The sequence below is a fragment of the Oryzias melastigma genome, linkage group LG13, assembly GCF_002922805.2.
Source record: "Oryzias melastigma strain HK-1 linkage group LG13, ASM292280v2, whole genome shotgun sequence".
In the NCBI taxonomy this organism is placed as follows: Eukaryota; Metazoa; Chordata; class Actinopteri; order Beloniformes; family Adrianichthyidae; genus Oryzias; species Oryzias melastigma.
The window spans coordinates 189,633-211,177 of NC_050524.1; the positions used below are offsets into that span (position 1 = coordinate 189,633).

The 21,545-nt window shown below is 46.4% G+C and overlaps 3 protein-coding genes across 5 annotated transcripts in view; 2 read left to right on the forward strand and 1 right to left on the reverse strand.

Annotated features, from left to right (window-relative positions):
- LOC112149268 (diacylglycerol kinase delta) overlaps window positions 1-419 on the forward strand; it is a gene marked incomplete in the record, with an annotated part of 6,250 nt that extends 5,831 nt beyond the window's left edge. Inside the window, 1 exon segment of the mRNA XM_024276883.2 lies at window positions 1-419. This exon segment is cut by the window's left edge and continues 211 nt beyond it.
- A 9,702-nt stretch (window positions 420-10,121) lies between these two features.
- Window positions 10,122-15,941, forward strand: LOC112149281 (coagulation factor VII). The gene is made up of 10 exons (XM_024276900.2): window positions 10,122-10,265; window positions 12,505-12,677; window positions 12,876-12,900; window positions 12,983-13,096; window positions 13,191-13,325; window positions 13,584-13,873; window positions 14,352-14,466; window positions 14,586-14,782; window positions 14,842-14,967; window positions 15,227-15,941. The coding sequence occupies exons 1-10, from the start codon at window positions 10,199-10,201 to the stop codon at window positions 15,467-15,469; spliced, it is 1,485 nt and encodes a 494-aa protein (XP_024132668.1). The 5' UTR covers window positions 10,122-10,198; the 3' UTR covers window positions 15,470-15,941.
- A 303-nt stretch (window positions 15,942-16,244) lies between these two features.
- Window positions 16,245-21,545, reverse strand: part of masp1 (mannan-binding lectin serine peptidase 1) — a 9,768-nt gene continuing 4,467 nt past the window's right edge. Inside the window, exons 9-13 of one of the 3 annotated variants that reach the window (XM_036214819.1) lie at window positions 20,867-20,995; window positions 20,717-20,791; window positions 17,285-17,532; window positions 17,076-17,201; window positions 16,245-16,944 (exon numbers count right to left, since the gene is read on the reverse strand). In XM_036214819.1, coding sequence (XP_036070712.1) covers window positions 16,462-16,944; window positions 17,076-17,201; window positions 17,285-17,532; window positions 20,717-20,791; window positions 20,867-20,995 — 1,061 coding nt within the window. In that variant the 3' untranslated portion in view covers window positions 16,245-16,461. Of the gene's footprint in view, window positions 16,945-17,012; window positions 17,202-17,284; window positions 17,533-20,716; window positions 20,996-21,545 lie in introns of all 3 variants that reach the window. The other 2 variants (XM_036214818.1, XM_024276885.2) reach the window with 2 other exon arrangements.

Genomic DNA, 21,545 nt, shown 5'->3' on the forward strand with positions numbered 1-21,545 from the left:
AGAAGGATCATTATGTGACTGCAAAAAAGAAAAGTTCTGGGACCAAACAGAATAGCTCTAATCAGAACCTGGATTCTACATCCACATAAGAACTTTGGAAGGAAAACTTTAGCCTGGTTCTACTGATTTCTCTGACAGACCGACTGCAGAGCTCCAGAACCAGTTCTAGATCTCTGCAGAGCTCCAGAACCAGCTGATGAGAATTTCTGGTTTTACTTGGTTCAATGTTTGATTGACAGCCTGTCCTGCCAGCGGAAGGGGGAGGGGTCAAACAAAAGTTTGACTTGAAGTGTCCCTCCCCATATTTATTTTTATTTATGAATGAACAAGCGTCCCTGCAGGGATGCAGCTGTAAATACCTGTTCACCTGCAGATCTCTGAGTCACAGAAATTTCAATAAAACGATGTGAAGTCTCTCATTCTTAGCTCCGCCCCAAACATGTAGATCTTGTAGATCATGTAGATCATGAGAGTAGAAAGTCAGCAGAGCAGCCACACCTGAGGCAGGAGGTCCTTGGTTCATCTCTGAGCGAGCTTGGTAGCACGCTACGGCGGAGCTCGCTAGCTTGCTGAGACCGACGTGATCTGGCCCCGTGTGGCTAGCAAACAGACCCCAGCAAGCGGCGATCCACGGCTCGGGGAGCGGCATCCAGTCCAGCACAGCTAACCACCAAAGTCCGGTAAACGACGGCCTACCACTTGGCGAGCAGCAAATACCGAGCCCGGAAAGCCTTTCTTACACCGGACCGCTATTCTGGGAGAGAGCGTAAACCAGTGATTGTCCTAGCATGTCTTCTACCTCTCCGGCCCTCTTTCCTGCCCCACTTGTTTAGTCGGGATCCCGCCTCATTTAGTGAAGATAATGGTAGCTGTGTTAACTGTAGTCTGATCTCAGACCTGTTCCAGAGGCTGGAACAGCTGGAAGCCCATCTTAGGACAATGGAAGCTAAACCCGCTAGCCATGTCATTTCTCGAAGCGCTAGCCGCGCTAGTAAAGCTAACTTAGCTAGCATCCCACCGCCCTCTCAGCTGTCTGGGAATCCCCAGGATGAGTTTATATCGGTGGGAAAGAAGCACAGAGCTAAACCGAAGCAAGTAGAGCGCCCGGAGATCCCTGTATGTAACAGGTTTTCTCCCCTCAGTAACGCACCAACTGAACCGAAAACCCTGGTCATTGGCTCCTCCGAGGTCAGACACGTAAAGCTAAAGGGAGCTACAGTTAGATGTTACCCGGGAGCCAGAGTAGGTGACATCGAAGGAAACCTCCGAATGTTAGCCCAGAGTAAGGCGAGGTTCTGTCGGGTCGTAATTCACGCAGGCGGCAACGACGCCCGACGAAGACGACCAGAGATTCTTAAATTAAACGTAGAATCGGTGTGTAAACTGGCTAAATCTGTGTCAGACACAGTAGTTTTCTCTGGTCCTCTCCCAAACGTGGTCAGTGATGAAATGTACAGCCGCTTTTCATCTTTTAACCGCTGGCTAGCTAAATGGTGCCCAGAAAATGGCGTTAGCTTTGTGGATAACTGGAGCATGTTTTGGGGAAAGCCCGGCCTCATGCGCAGAGATGGCATTCATCCCAGTTTGGACGGAGCGGCTCTTCTGTCCAGAAACATTTCTGCTAGCTTTAGCCATGCAGCCTGACAACTCAGAGAGGAGACCCGGGGAGAGAGCAGTAGTTTAAAACTCTCCCCTGAGCGGCCTTTAGCACCGATGCTAACCCCAAACAGGGCTAGCCCAGCAGCTCCTAGTGTTAGCTTATGTGCTGGAAGGCAAATGAACGGAATGAATCACAGTAACAAAAATTATGATGTCATTAAATGTGGGCTACTAAACATTAGATCAATTTCCTCAAAGTCCCTATTAGTTAATGAATTGATTAATGATAATAAACTTAACCTGCTAGCTCTAACAGAAACCTGGCTAAAACAGGATGATTATGTTCGGCTAAATGAAGCAACCCCCCCTAGCTATAATAACTATCAGAAATCCAGGATTACTGGGAAAGGAGGTGGGTTAGCAGTAATTTCAGAGTCATGCTTGATCCTTAACGTTAAAGTTAAACACATTTATAATTCATTTGAGAGCATTGTACTGTCTATAAATCACCCAAACAGAAAGACTCAAAAAGCAGTTTTATTTATAATTATTTATCGCCCTCCCGGCCCGTATTCGGAATTTTTATCTGAGTTTTCAGAATTTTTATCAAATATTATTTTAGATTCTGACAAAATCATAATTTCAGGAGATTTTAATATTCATTTTGATGATTCCAGTGACTGTCTTGGAAACGCATTTGCGGCTTTAATAGAAAATGTTGGTTTCACACAAAATGTAAATCAACCTACTCACTGTCATAAGCACACCCTGGACCTTGTTTTAACTCATGGAGTTGAGATTAGCCAGCTGAATGTCCTTCCTCATAACCCCATACTCTCAGATCATTTTCTAATTACCTTTCAGTTTAAATTAGAAAATGCTACTGCTCCAATAAATAAGAAAGAGCTTAAACGAACATTATCTGACCGTTCTGTGTCCGAATTTAAACTCGCAGTCCAACCAATGTTTAGTAACATGTTGGATAAATATTCTCAGAGCACTTTAAGCCCCGTTGATAATGATCAGTTTGTCAATGATACCATGCAAGCCCTCAGAGGAACACTTGATGCTGTTGCCCCTCTGAAACTCAAGCTTGTTAGACAAAACAGAGTAGCACCGTGGTTTAACGCTGAAACACGTTCCCTAAAACAAATAACTCGTAAATTAGAAAGAAAATGGCGCCGTTCCGGATCAGAGCACTCTCTGAATGCTTGGAAATGTAGCCTCTTAAGTTATAAAAAATCCCTGCGTAAAGCGAGAACTCAATATTACTCAACTTTAATAGCAGAAAATGCAAATAATCCAAGATTTCTCTTTAGTACTATAGCCAGGCTGACCAGCAGCCACAGCTCGGTTGAACCACATATTCCTGCTACTATCAGCTCTGAAGATTTCCTTCAATTCTTTGATAATAAAATCTCAAATATTAGACAGAAGCTAAATGTGGTTATTCCCACTATCGACCCAAAGCAGGCAGAAGTCGTAGAAATAAAGGCATCCATAGAAACGTCTGTAACATTAGACTGCTTTACTGCTGTCGACCAAGCAGAAATAGCATCAGTTATTACGTCTTCTAAAACCTCCACTTGTCTCTTAGACCCAATCCCCACTAAACTTTTTAAAGAAATCTTCCCCCTTATTAGTGAATCCATATTAACCATAATAAATACCTCTCTAGAGACTGGTTATGTGCCTCAGTCTTTTAAATATGCGGTTGTTAAACCTCTTTTGAAAAAACCCAGCCTGGATCCTGACATTCTAGCCAACTATAGACCAATATCTAATCTCCCATTCATATCTAAAATCCTAGAAAGAGTTGTAGTAAAGCAGCTGCAGTGCCACCTACAGGACAATAGTCACTTTGAAGATTTTCAGTCAGGGTTCAGACCTCACCATAGCACTGAAACTGCACTGGTCAGAGTTACTAATGACCTGCTATTGGCTTCAGAAAAGGGACTAATCTCTATTCTGGTCCTGTTAGACCTGAGCGCAGCCTTTGATACCATCGACCACAGCATCTTACTCCAGAGACTAGAGCATGACATAGGGATCAGGGGATCTGCCCTCCAGTGGTTTGAATCCTATTTATCTGATAGATACCAGTTTGTTAATGTAAATGGACAGTCCTCTCATTGTACTAGAGTTAGCTACGGAGTCCCTCAGGGCTCAGTTCTAGGGCCCATTCTGTTCACGCTTTACATGCTGCCCTTAGGAAACATAATCAGGAAACATAGCATTAACTTTCACTGTTATGCAGATGATACACAGCTGTATTTATCCATTAAACCTGACCAGAATGACCACCTAGAGAAACTGAATTCATGCATCAGAGACATTAAGACCTGGATGACAATTAATTACCTCCTCCTGAACCCAGAAAAAACTGAGGTCATGATACTGGGTCCTAAACACCTGAGAGATGCTCTCTCAGATCAGATAGTCTCCCTGGATGGTGTAAATATTGCCTCCAATTCTTCAGTCAGAAACTTAGGGGTTTTATTTGACCAGGATTTATCATTTAAGGCTCACATATCTCAAGCTTGTAAAACTGCATTTTTTCATCTACGTAATATAGCTAGGATCAGAAATATGTTATCTAAAAGTGACGCTGAAAAACTCATCCATGCATTTGTTACGTCTAGACTGGATTACTGTAACTCTTTACTAATAGCATGCCCGAAAAGTTCTTTAAAAAGTTTTCAGCTTGTCCAGAATGCAGCAGCAAGATTGTTAGCAGGAACTAGTAGAAGAGAACACATCACTCCTGTGTTAGCTTCTCTCCACTGGCTCCCAGTTGAATCCAGGATCAAGTTCAAAATCCTCCTGTTAACCTATAAGGCTCTGAATGGTGTGGCCCCATCCTATATTAGAGATCTCATAGTTCCTTACCAGCCAATCAGAACACTTCGCTCACAGAATGCAGGACTGCTTGTAGTTCCTAGAATTTCTAAAAGTACAGTTGGAGGTAGAACCTTCAGCCATCAAGCTCCTGTTCTATGGAATAAGCTCCCAGCTCATGTCAGAGAGGCAGGTACAGTTTCTACCTTCAAAACTAGCCTTAAAACATTCCTCTTTGGACAGGCGTTCTGCCAGGCTAGCTAGTAATCAGAGAATATTCCCTCTCCTGTGGTCCTTGTGAGGCTAGATTAATAAATTAATATTGATGCGTTTAAATATAAATTTAGATTTTCCATCAGCGTTATTTTTCAGATCAGCTGTGGGGTTCTGTTCTCTATTCTCATCTACTTCTCCTCTCTTCTATTCTTTATTATTTATTGTATTTAGTTCTCCATGCTTTTGTTGGTGCAGTTCCATTCACATGTTGTTCTTCTTTCCCACTCTCCTCTGGGGAGCGGGAGAGATTTCAGATCCCCGGTGGATCGCCCACGCTCCCACTCTTGGCCGTGGAGCAGTGAGTTGGAGTCTTCCTGATTGTTTGGGGTGGACAGGTGTTAAAATAGTTTTCTGCAAAGACAAATACTTTTAGAAATAAAGCAGACACAAGGCAAATGAAATCTGTCACGAGGAGACCTGTGAATGATTTTTTTTTTCACTGATCTGATGTAATCTTACACAGACTCACTCCCCTTTTATTAAAATATAGGTTGCCTAGGTTACAGAAAAGAAAACGAAAGGTCAGCCATTACATATATTGTGTGGGAATCGTCAGTGTGAGAAGGTCCCTATCAGGTTCTCTCACACGCCGGCATCTTCTCCAGGTGGCATCTTTCTTTTTTTTAACTCAATTTTTATTGTGTTTTCCAAGTATCCACATTTACCTCACAAATAGCAGTCCCAACAACCCAAAAACAATGTGTACACACACATGAAAAACCAGGCAAAGCTGTAAGATACAAAAATGTATAATAATAAATAAATAATACAAAAAAATAATAAGACAAAATAAATTGACTAAAATATATATGACAACCATAAACAACAACAAAAAAGGGGGTGAGGTGTAACAAATAAAGAGTAGTTATTTTCGTTTAAGTACATATCTTACGGTGTAGAGGTCTGTTGGTGTGGTTGTCACAACCAATTTGTATCTAAAAATTGAACAGGTCACTTTTTAATTTTAATTGAAATGTAAACTTTTCCGTTGCGTAAATGGTCCAGATGATGTCGAGCCAGTGATTCTTTGCAGGAGGGTCTACTTGTTGCCATTTCTTCGTTACTGCTTTTTTGCACGCCAAAAGCAAAATCCCTGTTAAGTAAAGATCTTCAACGGGTACAGAGTCTTCAATATTCCCCAGGTAAAGAAAAGTGGATGTGTTTGGCAGATGATAACCCAATATGTCTTTAATGGATTTGATTACCGTAGCCCAAAAGATTTTAGGTCTGGGCATGACCAACAGATGTGTGTGTGGTTCCCCTCAGAACTTCCACGTTGTCTCCAACAAGATTGTGGAGTTTTTAACTGTTTATTTTTTATTTGAGGGGTTACAAAATATCTGATCAGGTTCTTCCACGCAAACTCCTTCCATATTTGTGAGTTGGTAGGAGAACACTGTGTGAAACACATTTATACCACTCCTCTTCTGTCATTTTTATACTAAGTTCTGATTCCCATTTACTTTTGATATATAATGTTGAAATTTTTCTGTTTTCCACCAGGGACCGGTAAAATGTTGAAATTTTAATTTAATTTTATTCTTTTTATATACATCTGACAGAATTTTAATTATTCTGTAACTTTTGTCATCTGCTTTAACTTTAATTTCTTTTGTGAAATAATCTTGGATTTGTAAATATCTGAAAAAATCTTGGTTTTCCAACCCAAATTTATTTTTTAGTTCCCTAAAACTAAGAAGTGTCCAATCCTTTATAATAGTGCACCAGGCAGTTAAAAGTGAGGTCATATTTATTTGGGTGAAAGTTAGAGTCATAAGCAATCCAGTTAAGTATTTTACTTTCATTTTGCAGTTTGTATTCTTTGACTACCTTCTTCCATATATTTAGTGTGAAGGAGGTGATCAAATCCATGGTCTTTTGGTTGTTTTCAGTTAATTTGGTCCCACCTAAGACTGTCTGGATTGGTATATCTATGCATTTCATTTCCATTTCTTTCCATCTCGCTTGATATTCTAGGTTACACCAACAGGCTAATGGCCGAAGCTGTGCTGCATAAAAATATTCTTTTAAGTTTGGCAGTCCCAGTCCTCCCTTGTTTTTTGGTAACTGAATGGTGGAGAATCTCACCCTCGGTTTTTTTCCCATTCCAAATAAACCTTGATATATTTTTATCCCAAATGTTAAACTTATGTTGTGGTATTGGTAAGACTTGAAATAAATATAAAAATTGTGGGATGATGTTCATTTTAATTATTTTGATTCTTGAAGTAAGATCTAGGGGGTAAGTTGTCCATCTTAACAAGTCATTTTGCATATTATGTTCAATCAATTCGAAATTTGCTTCAAACAGTTTTCCAGTCTCCCTAGTAAGTGTGATACCAAGATATTTTATAGTTTTGCTATCCCCGTTCAAATTATAATTTTCTTGAATGTGTTTGTTTGGTGTGTAATTTAATGTAAGGATTTGAGTTTTTGCAATATTGAGTTTATATCCCAAGAACTGACAGAATGTTTTCAAAAAATTCATTAAAATAGGGAGCTCTTTGTCTGGGTTTTTCAGGAAAATAATCACATCATCTGCAAAAAGGCCAATTATCTATTTCTAGCTTCCTATCTCTATCCCCTCCAGATCATCATTTTGACGAAGGGCTTGTGCTAACGGTTCAATATATAAAGCAAAAAGTATTGAGCTTAAGCGGCAGCCTTGTCTGGTGCCCCTTTCTAGTTTTATTCTGTTGGACAAGTGTCCATTTACTTTAATTCTTGCAGTTGGAGATTTGTATAGCGCTCTGATCATTTTAGTAGAGTTCTCATCAAATCCAAATTTCTCAAGAACCAAAAATAAAAATTGCCAACTAACACTGTCGAAGGCTTTTTCAGCATCAAGACTAACAAGTGCTGATTTTAATCCCCTCTTTTGTATATGGTCAATAACATGAATAGTTTTTCTAATATTGTCCTGTGTCTGACGGCCTTTAATAAATCCTGTCTGATCTTCATCTATCAGATCAGGTATAACATTTTCTAATCTTTTACCCAATATTGTAGTGTATATTTTATAATCCACATTTAAAACTGAGATTGGTCTAAAGTTTTGACACAATTTCTTATCTTTCCCTTCCTTGGGAATAAGAGACACTACTGCCTCCTCCCAGAAGGGGGGAATGGTTCCTTCTTTTAACGTCCAGTTAAGGTGTAACGGTGACAGATCACTCTCAAAAAGTTTATAGAATTCAGAAGGAAACCCATCACTTCTTTAATCTCCCAAAAGCCAGTTTTAGTTCTTCTTTTATGATTTATGAAGTTAATACTTTATTTTGGATTTCTCCTATTGATGGTAGATCTAGAGTGTCAAGAAAATAAGTTATATTATCTTTGTTTTGTGGCATAGGCTTAGAGTATAGATCTTTGACAAATCTCCAACGATCTTTAACATTTTATCTGGATCATCTGTTACTTTATTCAAGATTCAAGATCAACTTTATTTATCCCCGGAGTGAAATTCAGTTGTAGAAGCAGCAATTAATAATAATGAAAAGCACAAAACACCATTAAACTGCTAAAAGATCAATACAAAAATTCAAATGACCAATAAAATGTGACTAACTTATAAAATTAAAAGTAAGTAGTCATAGCAGCAGAATAAATATAAATAAACAAATGTACACACATAGCAGCAGAAAAAGACTATATACACACATGTACAAAGATGTAAAAAGAGCCTAAGAAAAGGCTCCAAGGTGTTTTCTTTTCACCTTTTAGACATGGAGGAGTTATAATGGCAGATGGCAGGATTGACTTCCTGTACCGCTCCTTAGAGCAGCGGCGCTGCAAGAGTCCACAGCTGAAGCTGCTTCTCAGTGTGTCCACTGTTGCATAAAGAGGGTGGGAGGGATTGTCCAAGATGGTCAGCAGTTTAGCTAACATTCTGTCTCTCGCCACTTCCTCTAAGCTGGCTAGCTTGGAACCAACAACAGAACCAGCCTTTTTAATGAGTTTGTCCAGTCTGTTGGCGTCCTTTGCTTTGATCCCAGGAATTTGTAAGATGAGACGATCTCAACATCTTTTCCACCAATGCAGACTGGGGAGGGTGGGGGCTTACTCCTACTGAAGTCCACCACCATCTCCTTTGTCTTGGCCACATTCAGCTGCAGGTGATTCTCCTCGCACCACCGGACGAAACAGTCCACAAGGTCCCTGTACTCATCCTCTTGTCCGTTCTCCACACACCCAACTATAGCTGTGTCATCCGAGTACTTCTGGAGGTGACAGAACTCAGAGCAGTACTGGAAGTCAGCAGTGTAGGTGGTGAATAAGAATAGAGACAGCACAGTTCCTTGAGGGGCTCCTGTGTTGCTGGTCAGGGTGTCAGACACACAGCTCTGCAGTCTCACAAACTGAGGTCGACCTGTCAGGTAGTCCTCAATCCACGCGACCAGAGGAGCCTCCACCTGCATGTTCTCCAGCTTGGCCCTCAACAGTCTCGGCTGGATGGTGTTGAAGGCAGAAGAGAAGTCGAAGAACATGACTCGCACGGTGGTGTTCAGTCCGTCCAGGGAGCTGTAAGCCCTCTGCAGCAGGTGTATCACAACATCATCAACCCCAACCTTGGGCTGATGGGGTCTGAGGTGTGACAGCACCATCCGCTCCATGACCTTCATCACGTGGGAGGTCAGTGCTATTGGCCTGTAGTCACACGGTGCCGCAGGATGGTTTTTCTTTGGCACTGGGACCAGGCAGGATGTCTTCCAGAGCACTGGGATCCTCTGGAGATGAAGGCTCTGGTTGAACAGGTGCTGCAGAACTCCACACAGCTGGATGGAACAGTTCTTAAGCACCCGCGGACTGATGCCATCGGGTCCAGCAGTATGTATTATTGTGATTAACTAATTTTGCAGTTTTCCTTTTATGAAAATATACCTCAATTTTTATCTTTTATTTCTTTATGACATTCAAATTGTACTGAGTTTAATACTCCAGGTAGCATGTTAAGAAAAACAAAGGAACAACTTTCCAGCACAGCAACCTTCAACATGCAGGTTAACAGGAATAATAATAAAAGGTTGTTAGATTTATAAAAGCATAAAGAATAAGAATGAAATTAAACACACTCAACAACAGGTGTCTTTATGTAGATAACCTCCTCAAACAGGAGCTTCTGATTTAGGACCATAGTGGAGTGGATGTGGACCATTTAAGGTGGACTATTTAAGGTGGACTATTTAAGGTGGACTAACAGGTCTGTGACGGTCAGAATTCCAACTGATTCACAGGAATTCAAGTCCTCATTTACCTGACTGTATATGATCTCCAGGTGGAGCAGGTGATCCTTCACCTGAAAATGAGACCTAGCAGAGCCATCAGAGGTCCTGAGGCCCTCAGTCATGAAAGGTTGTGAGGTTGGGGCCGTGTGTCTGTGACGTATCTGAGTCAATATTTGGACTCTGGTTAATCAGTCTTTCAGCTGGACGCCGTCTTCCATTTTACCCACAGACGGGCACTAAACAAGCCAAAAGTGAACAACATGCCACCATCAACATTCTTGATTATGAGCCTTCTGCTAACTGGCTGCACGCTGATCCAGAGCTCAGGTGAGACTTCTCAATGTTCTCTGACAGAAATCCTGATGTTGCTGTACAGAACGGACACTCTGAGACCACAAACCTCAACCTCAAAGTTCTATAGAACTCGTGCAGCTAAAGTTGTCTTTGTTCTCGTTTCCAAAAAACAAATTTTGGTGAATTCAGTATTTGCCCATCATTACGAGAGTTTACAGGAATAGAGCATTCCTCCTCAAAGTGCTGCTGATCTAAGATAGGATTGGAAACAATCCAGCTAGTTTGGAGACCAACATCAGACCTCTCCAGATCCGAACCAAACAGAACAGAGCCCAAGAAGAACCCACTGGAAAGTCCAACATGTATAACGGTTTGGAATGGACCGGGACGTCGTGCTGGTCAAGAATTCCTTTGAGTTTCCTGGACGGTCAAGACCTGTTTGGGTTTACAGTGTTCATCCTTTTTGGTTCTGGTTTATTCTGTTCCTCTTGTGCTCTTAATGTGCAGTCTCAGGTACAAAACTGACTCAACATTACATCTGCCAACCACTGAACACGTGTCTCAACGCAACATATTTGCAGTCCAGAACCAGTTCAGGGAACAGGCCCCAGTTCCCCCCTGTGGCCAACCTGTGCACGGACAAAGTGAAGAGATCAGAACCGTTCTCGGGGATTTCTACCGTCCACTGTTTCTGATACGGGATGAGACCTCGATCAAGATCCAAAACTAGGAACAGGAACCCCTCACAGGAACAACATCAAACTTCTCCTGAGGATGCTGAGGAGCATAGATATTCTCTCCTGGGCGGTTGGGTGGTCATTGGAGAGGACAAATGAGTCCATGAGGAAGTGTACAGAAATCCCACAAACAGATCTGTGCTTACTATTTGACTCCACCAACCTACTAAGGCACTAATATGTTGTGACTAGAACCGAACAGAACAGAACTTGAGAAGAACCCACAAGCCCTAAATGTAGGTAGATAGAGGAACAAACCCACATTTCAGTAAGAATGGGATTGAAAGGTTGAATGTTGAAGCATAAACAGTCAGGGCTCTGGACTGGAGACGTTGCAAGCTAGTGATGACCTTTGACCTGTAAAGATACCCAAGAGCCCAGACGCTGATGGTGGTTTATGGTCGGTGTCGGACCAAAGAGCCAGGAGGAGAACCGGCGAAGGAGGACCGGGGCGATGTCTGGAATGCAGATAACAAACTTCACTGAATCTAAAGAAGGGATTTGATTGTGATTGGCTGTGAAGAAAGTGAGGACTTCAGCTATTGACTCAAAGTGGAGATTGATGGCGTAAATGATGACGTCAGGAGTGATGCGTGGACCCCCAGTACGCCTGAGGTGAAGTAGAACTTCCTCACTGAAATTCCACCAAAGCTTCACCACTGCAAAGGAGGACAAGAATAAACCAAAGCCCAAAGGAATGTCCGTGTTATCCATCTCTGCACTGTCCGAGAAACTCCAAAGGCTTTTGGACGGCACAAAGTCCTGACCCATTTCCAACCATTCCACACGGTGAGATAGAAACTGGTTCCCCTGAGGGCAGAATCCAGAGCTCCAGAGTGATGGGGTTAATCTATCCACTGTTACCAACAGCACACCGGGAAAACCTAACAACTGTTGCACAGGACTGTCAGAACCACAGACCAAACTCTGCAGCACACCTCCACCTGACTGTCCTGAAATGTTTCAGGATAGCAACGTCTGAAGCCAGAGCGAGGATGGTTGGAACATAAAACCTTCCTTCCATGGAAGTGGTGGATTCTGGTTTAGTCTTCAAGTAGTCTACAACTGTCTCTTTAAATCAACCAGAGGAGAGGGCGAGGTTGGGGACTGGTGAGGACTGCTGGGGATTGGTGAGGACTGCTGGGGACTGTTGGGGACTGCTGAAGACTGCTGGGGACTGCTGAGGATTGTTGGGGACTGCTGGAGACTGCTGAGGACTGCTGAGGACTATCGGGGACTGCTGAGGACTATCGGGGACTGCTGGGGACTGTTGGGTATTGCTGAAGACTGCTGGGGATTGCTGGAGACGGTCCCCATCACCTCAGCTGAGAATGAGGTCAGGTCTCAAACACCTCCCCAGCTCTGGTTGATCCTTCTCTAACAGGAGGAGAAAGTCTCTTAAAAGGAGGAGAAACCTCTTCAGAATAAAGTCTTGCTGACGGCTTTTTACCGACCTGTGACTCTGATGTTTGAGTCGAGTTAGTAGATGAACTGGACTGACTAGGGCAGTGACATGTTTCTGCTCCCTCCATCAGTCTTTCAGAACCAGGCAGAAACAGCTCAGCTTCTACGCTCCACCACCAGGAGGCGCCGGGCCAACTCCTTTTTGCTGGAGGAGATGCTTCCAGGAAACCTGGAGCGGGAGTGCTACGAGGAGAGGTGCTCCCAGGAGGAGGCTCTGGAAATCTTCCAAACACGGGAGAAAACGGTAACGGAGCGTTCACCCAGAACTTTCCTGGACCTTCTGGTACCGAACCCGCTCAGACTGAAGGAGCCATGTGGACCTCTGACCCTGCTATTGCAGTCTCAGAAGCTCCTTTGGTTCAGAGTCTACCATGTTGTTTGGTGTTTGAACGTGTTTGTTCAGAGCTGTAGGTTTTAAATCAAAGCTCCCCCTCCCCCACAGCTGGAGTTCTGGCAGAGATATACTCGTGAGTACCGCGTCCTGATCCCGGGTCCAAACTCCATCAGTGACCTCACTGATGATGTCACCGCCCTCCCTCTGCTCTTTAGACTTGAACCCGTGTCATATCAATCCCTGTCTGAATGGAGGACTCTGCACGGTAGACCGGGGGGCTTTCACATGTCTGTGCACCCCCCCGTACCACGGCAAAATCTGCGAGTCAGGTAAGACTCACCTGGACAAAGATGAAGGTCACATTGAAGTTGAGGTTCAGGTGGACCAACCCCATTGACCTCTGACCCCTGTACCTGCTCATAGCCACGCCTCAGTGCCACTACAGGAACGGCGGCTGCCTGCAGTACTGCAGAGACCTGACAGGGGGCGCCGGAGTGGAGTGCGGCTGTGCAGACGGATACAGACTGGAGCCTGATGGAACCAGCTGTTCCCCAACAGGTGAGTCTTACCTGCTGTGAGACCAACCAGCCATAGACGCACCTGAACCCCCGTTCACAACCTGTGAACCCAAGGACGGTTCAGAACCGGCTCCTTTGGGCCTCCTCACTGACTCCAGTCCCATTAAAACCACAATCAGTGGGTCAGAACAAACAGCTGCAGATGAAAGTGTTCAGACCTGTTTACCTCTGTCAGTCATCTGAAGTGAACATTAGCAGTCCAGGAAACAGGAAGTAACAAGGTCCTCTCTCCTCACAGTGGCGTTTCCCTGTGGTCTCCAGCAGGCAGAGGCGTGGTCCCGCCGGCTCCCTCTGACGGTCCGGTCTGAGGACGTGAACGTAACCATGGAGACTGAGTGGGACCGCAACGCCACCTTCAGCTGGGAGGATGAGCTCAGTCAAACAGAGTCTTCTGGTAACCTGACGACAGTGAATGCATCGTCTGATAGGACGGGAAACTGGACTGAGCTGTGGGGGGGAGCAGGGGACAGGGCGGACCCCCGGATAGTGGGAGGAAACCTGGAGAGACCGGGAGGGAGCCCTTGGCAGGTAGCAGAACCGCGGGAACCTTCAAGAGTTTGGGCTAATTGTGACGCTAATGCAAATGTGGGTTCTGGTTCTGATCCAGTCTTTATGTCCAGGTTCTGATCCAGTCTTTGTTCTGATTCTGATCTCAGCATGTGTTCAGGTTCTGATTTTAGTTTTTTTCCAGGTTCTGATCCAGTCTTTTTTTCCAATTCTGTTCTCAGTGTGTGTCCAGGTTCTGATCCAGTCTTTTTATTCATGTTCTGATCCAGTCTTTGTGTTCAGGTTCTGATTCAGTGTTTGTCCAGGTTCTGATCCAGTCTTTTTATTCAGGTTCTGATCCAGTCTTTGTGTTCAGGTTCTGATTCAGTGTTTGTCCAGGTTCTGAACCCGTCTTTTTGTTTCGGTTCTGATCCAGTCTTTGTTCTGATTCTGATCTCAGTGTGTGTTCAGGTTCTGATTTCAGTGATTGTCCAGGTTCTGATCCAATCTTTGTTTTCAGGTTCTGATCCACAGGCCCGATGGCTTTGGGTTCTGTGGCGGCGCTCTGGTCTCAGACCGGTGGGTAGTCTCTGCGGCTCACTGCATGGAGGAGTCTGCAGACTACGTAACCGTAGGTGAAGAGTCCTCTCAAACGGTCCGGATCTGCTTCCGGACCTTGATGCCGGTTCTGTCCGCCGCTGTAACTCATTCTGTTTATCTTTGTTCTGAAACCAATCGTGTGGTTCTGGTTCAGGAGACTACGACAAACAGCGTCCGGACAAGGGCGAGCAGCAGATCAAGATCCAGGAGGTGGTGGTCCATCCTCACTTCCACCCCTTCACTTTCGACAGCGACGTTGCTCTGCTGTACCTGGTGGAACCGGTTCTGAGGGGCCCCACGGCCACGCCGGCCTGCCTGCCTGATGCGCACCTGTCCACGTACCTGTTGAGGGTAACTATCAGAACTGGACTCCATGTGAAGTCTCTGAGCTGACTGAGGTCTGTGTCCAGGAAGAGAACCAGGGCGTGGTTACAGGATGGGGCGCCACCCGGTTCCTGGGTCGGTCCTCCAGGTTCCTGAGGAAGGTGACGGTCCCGGTGGTCAGCTACGAGGCCTGCATCAAAACCACAGAACAAGTAAGAGAACCGGCCGCGGTCTACACACCTGATCCAGCAGCACAGGTGTAGATGTGTGTGGGTGGAGGGGATGGAGAGGAGACCCCCCCAGGACCAACCAAAGACGGGTTGGAGGGTTCAGAGGGTTCCGTCTGGACCTGAACGTCGTCAGTAGCAGTCTGCCTTCGGCCCGTCCAGTGCGGATTCTGGATGCTGTCTCAGTTGTGGTTCTGGTCTTGAGGTGCCAAAGTAAAGTCCAGTTTGTGGTTCTGTGTTCCAGGTGATCACAGACAACATGTTTTGTGCCGGGTACCTGCAGACCCCAATGGACGCCTGCAGCGGCGACAGCGGCGGTCCGTTTGTGGTTCACTACCGAGGAGCCTGGTTTCTGACCGGTGTCGTGAGCTGGGGAGAAAAGTGCGCTGCCCGTGGGAAGTACGGCGTTTACACGCGCCTGGGAAATTTCCTGAACTGGATCAGAACCACCATGGAGAAAGCACAGCAGAACAGGAGCAAGTTCTGATGTGGTCCTGGAGAGGAGCTCTGAAACAGTCTCGGATCTGGATCTGACCTTTAACCCAGAACAAGACTAAACCTCGATCAGAACCAAACTGGACCTTCATATCTGTCCTGACCCGGCCCGTTTACTATCTGTCAGAATTTTTTTTTTAATTTGCTTGTGAACCGGTTCCTGTCTTCTGGATGCCAGAAGAGAATCTGGTTCTGATCAGACCACAGGACAGTTTGGACCTGCCTAGAAGTCACCTTTCTGCAGGTCCAAAACGAAGCCTAAACGCACGATGAGGTCCATTTTTCCCCGCCCCTTTCAACAAAGTTTGGAAACCCCTCCCCCGACAAACCAAAGTTGATGTCATGGAAAGTCCGTTTGGTGCAGCGCCTCCACTAGTCTGTGGAGGAACTGCACCTTCTGTTTCTGTCAGCGGGGGCTGGTGGGGGGTCCACATCCGCATTAAACCTTCTGTTTTGTCTCCAGAGTCTGTCGCGTCATCAGAGCCCCGCCCACCTTTAACTGCACTCTATCACACACATTCCTTTAACAAGGCGGCGAGGGGTGGGGGATGCTGGGGTGGTGGGGGATCCGCACTCCTCTCTTCTTTGTTAGTGACACCACCCTCCCACCCCCATGGGAATGATGATAAACACACCAGAAACTGCAGTGTCAAAAACATGTTTATTTCAGTCTCAGTCAGTGTGCACGTGTGTGCTCATGTGTGCTCGTGTGTGTATGTGCGTGCACATGTGTGCTCATGTGTGTATGTGTGTGCACGTGTGTGTATGTGCGTGCACGTGTGTGCTCATGTGTGTATGTGTGTGCTCGTGTGTGTATGTGTGTGCACGTGTATGTGTGTGCACGTGTATGTGTGTGCTCGTGTGTGCACGTGTGTGTATGTACGTGTGGCCGTGTCACAGCAGCTTCGGAGCACAGACACTTTCGGGTCTGGACTCTGGACACTTTCACCTTCCAAGGGCGGAGCTTGTAAAGACACGCCTCTTTTAATGTGGGAGGGCGGAGAGGTGGTCGCCGTCTCTCTCCTGGGGGGGCCTGCGAAGCTGGTTCTGGATCCACTCCAGGAAGCGGCTAACCCGGGTGTAGACGCCATACATCCTCTGAGCGCCGCATTCATCCGGTCCGCCCCATGACACCAACCCAAGCACCGCCCACCTCCGGGTGACTTCGTCCTCAACCACAAACGCCCCCCCGCTGTCCCCCACGCAGGTGTCCCGCCCCCCCTCTGGGAAGCCGGCGCAGAACATGCTGTCGGTGATGTTGTAGCCGATGGAGTGCGCGGCGTAGCTGGCCCGGCACTCGTCCTGGGACACCACCGGCAGCTTCACGTACTGAAGGACATCCGCCACCGCGCCGGGCTCAGCCACGCCGGGGTCAGACAGCAGCGGGGACGAGGCGGAGCCAGTAGGAGTGAAGACGCCCCAACCAGCAACCACACCCAGGGAGTCGGGGGAGGGAACCAGGAGTTCCTAAACCAGAGAGAGGTCGGAGGTCAGCAGAGGTCCACCTGGCACATTGGCCGGGGGCATTCGCCCACCTGATGGGGAGCGGGGGGCAGACAGACTGGACGGACGTTCGAGCTGAACTCAACGCGCCGCACCAGCTTCAGCAGGGCGATGTCGTTGTTGTAGTTGCTGGGCCCAAAGTGGGGGTGCAGCAGGATCCGGTCCACGGAGCGGCTGTTGGAGCGGTGCTTGTCTCTGATCCGGTGGAGACCCAGGAAGACCTGCAGGGAGATCAGGGTTGGAGGACTCTGAACCAGCTGGTCTGGAGGAAGTACACCAGTTTTCCGTCCGTTTAAGGTCCCACCTGGACATGCTCCGGAGCCACCGGAACCACGCTGGCGTCCCTCCTGCGGGACCGCAGGACGTGGGCGGCCGTGAGGACCCACAAGTCTGAGAGCAGGGCTCCAGAACCAAACCATCGATCCTGAGGGACCCGGGACCGGTCGTCCACGCTAAGCAGAGCCTGCCAGGGGAAGAGGCCGGACACTGCACTCTGACCACCCACAATTCGCTTCACCACAGTTGGGAGGGCCCGGGACGGCTGACCACAGGCTGGGGGAGACAGAGGGGAGAGGTGGTGGACTCCTGTGCTGAAAGATGATCAATCTGATCCTGTTTAAAACGACCCTCAGACAAGTGAGAATATCTAAACCCCCCAGGGAAGCTGTTCTTTAAAACGAACGGTAGACCGGGTTAGCATCAGGATGTTAGCATCGTTGGTATCAGAACGTTAGCTCCACGACGTTAGCATTAGGACATTAGCATCAGGACGTTAGCACCATGACATTAGCATCGTCAGCACCAGGATGTTAGCATCGTTGGTATCAGGACGTTAGCTCCACGACGTTAGCATTAGGACGTTAGCATAAGGATGTTAGCAATAGGACATTAGCATCAGAACGCTATCATCAGGATGTTGGCATCAGGTCGTTAGCATCAGTTCGTAAGGATCAGGGGTTTAGGATCAGTACGTTAGCATCAGGACTTCAGCATCAGGAAGTTAGCATAAGAATGTTGGCACCATGATGTTAGCATCTGGTGATTAGGATCAGGATGTTAGTATCTGGGTGTTAACATCAGGTTGTTAGCATCAGAAAGTTAGCATTAGAACGTTAGCATCAGTTCGTTAGGATCAGGACTTCAGGATCAGGACGTTAGCATAAGAACGTTAGCACCATGATGGTAGAATCAGGTTGTTAGCATCATGATGTTTCACCATGACGTTAGCATCAGGAAGTTAGCATCATGACATTGGCATCAGGACGTTAGCATAAGAACATTAGCGCCATGATGTTAGAATCAGGACGTTAGCATCATGATGTTAGCACCATGACGTTAGCATCAGGAAGTTAGCATCATGACATTGGCATCAGGACGTTAGCATAAGAACATTAGCGCCATGATGTTAGAATCAGGACGTTAGCATCATGATGTTAGCACCATGACGTTAGCATCAGGAAGTTAGCATCATGACATTGGCATCAGGACGTTAGCATAAGAACATTAGCGCCATGATGTTAGAATCAGGACGTTAGCATCATGATGTTAGCACCATGACGTTAGCATCAGGAAGTTAGCATCATGACATTGGCATCAGGACGTTAGCATAAGAACATTAGCGCCATGATGTTAGAATCAGGACGTTAGCATCATGATGTTAGCACCATGACGTTAGCATCAGGAAGTTAGCATCATGACATTGGCATCAGGACGTTAGCATAAGAACGTTAGCACCATGATGGTAGAATCAGGTTGTTAGCATCATGATGTTTCACCATGACGTTAGCATCAGGATGTTAGCAGTAGGATTTTTCGCATGACGTTAGCATCAGGAACTTAGCATCAGGATGTTAGCATCTGTTCATTAATAACAGGACGTTAGCTTCAGGATGTTAGCATTAGGACGTCAGCATCAGGATTTTAGCATCTGGTGATTAGGATCAGGATGTTAGCACCAGGAAGTTAGCATAAGAACGTTAGCATCAGGACAGTAGTATTAGGTCGTTAGCATCAGGATGTTATCATCAGGTCGTTATCATCAGGACCTTAGCATCAGGATGTTAGCATCTGGTCATTAAGAACAGGACATTAGCATCAGGATGTTAGCATTAGGACGTCAGCATCAGGATGTTAGCATCTGGGTGTTGACATCAGGTTGTTAGCATCAGGAAGTTAGCATTAGGACAGTAGTATCAGGTCGTTATCATCAGGATGTTAGCAGTAGGATTTTTGCATCAGGATGTTATCATCAGGTCGTTAGCATCTGGACGTTAGCATCAGGACGTATGGAGATGAAGACGTTGATTCTGATTGGATTGATTTGGATAAAGAACTTTTAACATTCTGAAAGGTGATCAGTAAAAACATACAAATATTTTAAAGGTTGAATTCTTCTGCTGTGGAGTTGATAAAGGTTCCTATCAGTTAGATCTGCACAGGTGAGTGTTACGTGCTGCTGCTGTCTGGCCTCTTTTCCATCCAGTTCCCTTCGGCTCACCTGGCAGGTGTGGCCAATCTGCCTTGATTGGCAGGTGGTGCCCATATAAGCCAGAGGAGGCCACACCAAGCCAGGCAGAGAGCAGAGCAGCAGGCTGTGTGGTGGTCTGTGTGGTGGTCTGTGTGGTGGTCTGTGTGGTGGTCTGTGTGGTGGTCTGTGTGGTGGTGGTTGTGTCTACTTTTTGGGTTTTGTTGTGTTAGTTTGGGGTTGGGCCTTGGTAGTTCTGATTTACGGGCTTTGTTTCATTTCTGTTTAGGTAGTTTTCTTAGGCAGCCCTTAGCAGGGAGCTGCTGACTCCGACGGTCGTCATGGCTGGGTCAGTAGTCTCCCTGGTTTCTTTTTCTTTTGGCCAAGGTCCCAACTCCGTTTTGGTTTGTTCTTTTTAACCTTAACCACTGATTTCTTTGCTTTATTTCAGGACACAGGTTTCCGTTTGTTTAAATAAACTGTGTTCCTTTTATGTTTGGTGTCCATCTTAAATGTTATTTTCCCCATTGACAGTCATTTCCCCTAGACTCCGGGCCAGTTTATCAGTGGGGATATAACATGAGTCAGAGGATCAGAGATGGAGGATGAGGATGAGGAAGAACAGAGATGAGATGACTGATGTAATAAAGGATGAGGAACATATTCGAGAACGCAGAAGAGGATGCTAACATAGCAAAGATCGGTGAGAATAAAGAGGATGAAGCGTGGACACACAGGTGTTCCTGAGAACACACCTGTGCAGGTCTGCAGGACTTCAGGAGAGGAGGCAGAAGAGATTCTGGCTGTTGAGGAAGATCTTTCAGAGGAAGATGTCCAAGCACCACTTTAAAGACTGAGATGTTCAGAGTCAGAAGCTATACTGAGGAATGGAGATGATGAGTTGCCATGACGACGTGGGAACCAACAGAAGAAGGTCACTGATGTCAGTGGGACGTCTGTGAGGAAGAGGATGCTTCATGCAAATGAAGAGAACCACAGAGGTTTGCTGTGAGGATTCTTCAGACAGAGATCAGCACATGGAGGAGAGCTGGGAGAGGTTCTGTTGGAGGTCCAGGTGGAGGTGAGACTGAACCATGTTAGTTGTGAACGCAACTCGACAGTTTAGTCTGCCAGAAATCGTCTTCATCACTGCAGCTTCTCAGTGAGGAAGACTACAGCAGGTGGATCTGTGATGAAGAGCAGATGATTCCTCTCAGAGGCGCTCAGAGACAGCGAGGAACAACCATCCACCGTGGAGAAGACAGGGCAGACCTGAGTGACAGCTGGGAGCTCTGGTTCCTCCTTCGGCATCCGTCCATTCTCCAGTCGGACCGCACCGGAATGACGCTGCAACAGAACAAGGAACCACCGGATGAAGACGGGTACGTTCAAGTGAGGACGTCTCTCGGTGTGAACTCTTACTGTTGCTCGGCTGGCCGCTGTTGCCCCGGCACACGTACGCTACGGTGGCTCCAAACAGGGTGCTGTTGTCATGGCTACCAAACACGATATAAGCAGAATCCACTTCCCACGGACTGCCACAGTCGATCCCTGCAACACAAACACACAACCGTCAACAGTCTCCCAGTCTGAACAGAAGGCCACAGAGAAAGAGGAGGTCCAGGACTGAACCCTGATTGAAAACTGGTCCTGAGAGAAAGAAGAGGACCAGAACCGAACCCGGAGGGAAAACTGGTCTAGAGAGAAAGAGGAGGACCAGAACCAAACCCGGAGGGAAAACTGGTCCAGAGAGAAAGGGGAGGTCCAGAACCGAACAGCAGGGACTTGCAGAGATTGGAGAGCAGGTGGAGCTCAACTTTAACTCTTTATGATGACAGACCATAATATAGCGATTGTAAAAGTAAGGTGGAAAAAGGTGGAGAACAGGTGGTGGAGAGGTGGAGGTCAAGTGGAGGACAGATGGAGGACAGGTGGAGGACAGGTGGAGGACAAGTGGAGGTCAAGTGGAGGACAGATGGAGGACAGGTGGAGGACAGATGGAGGACAGGTGGAGGTCAAGTGGCGAAAAGGTGGAGGACAGGTGGTGCACACGTGGAGGATAGGTGAAGGACAGGTGGAGGACAGGTGGAGGTCAAGTGGA

Excerpts from the sequence above, each read along its gene's own strand:
- LOC112149281 (XM_024276900.2), top strand. The coding sequence starts at position 10,199 with ATGCCACCATCAACATTCTTGATTATGAGCCTTCTGCTAACTGGCTGC. Across the intron at positions 12,678-12,875 it reads TCCAAACACGGGAGAAAACG|CTGGAGTTCTGGCAGAGATA; the intron begins GTAACGGAGCGT and ends CCTCCCCCACAG. Across the intron at positions 14,783-14,841 it reads TGTCCACGTACCTGTTGAGG|GAAGAGAACCAGGGCGTGGT; the intron begins GTAACTATCAGA and ends GTCTGTGTCCAG.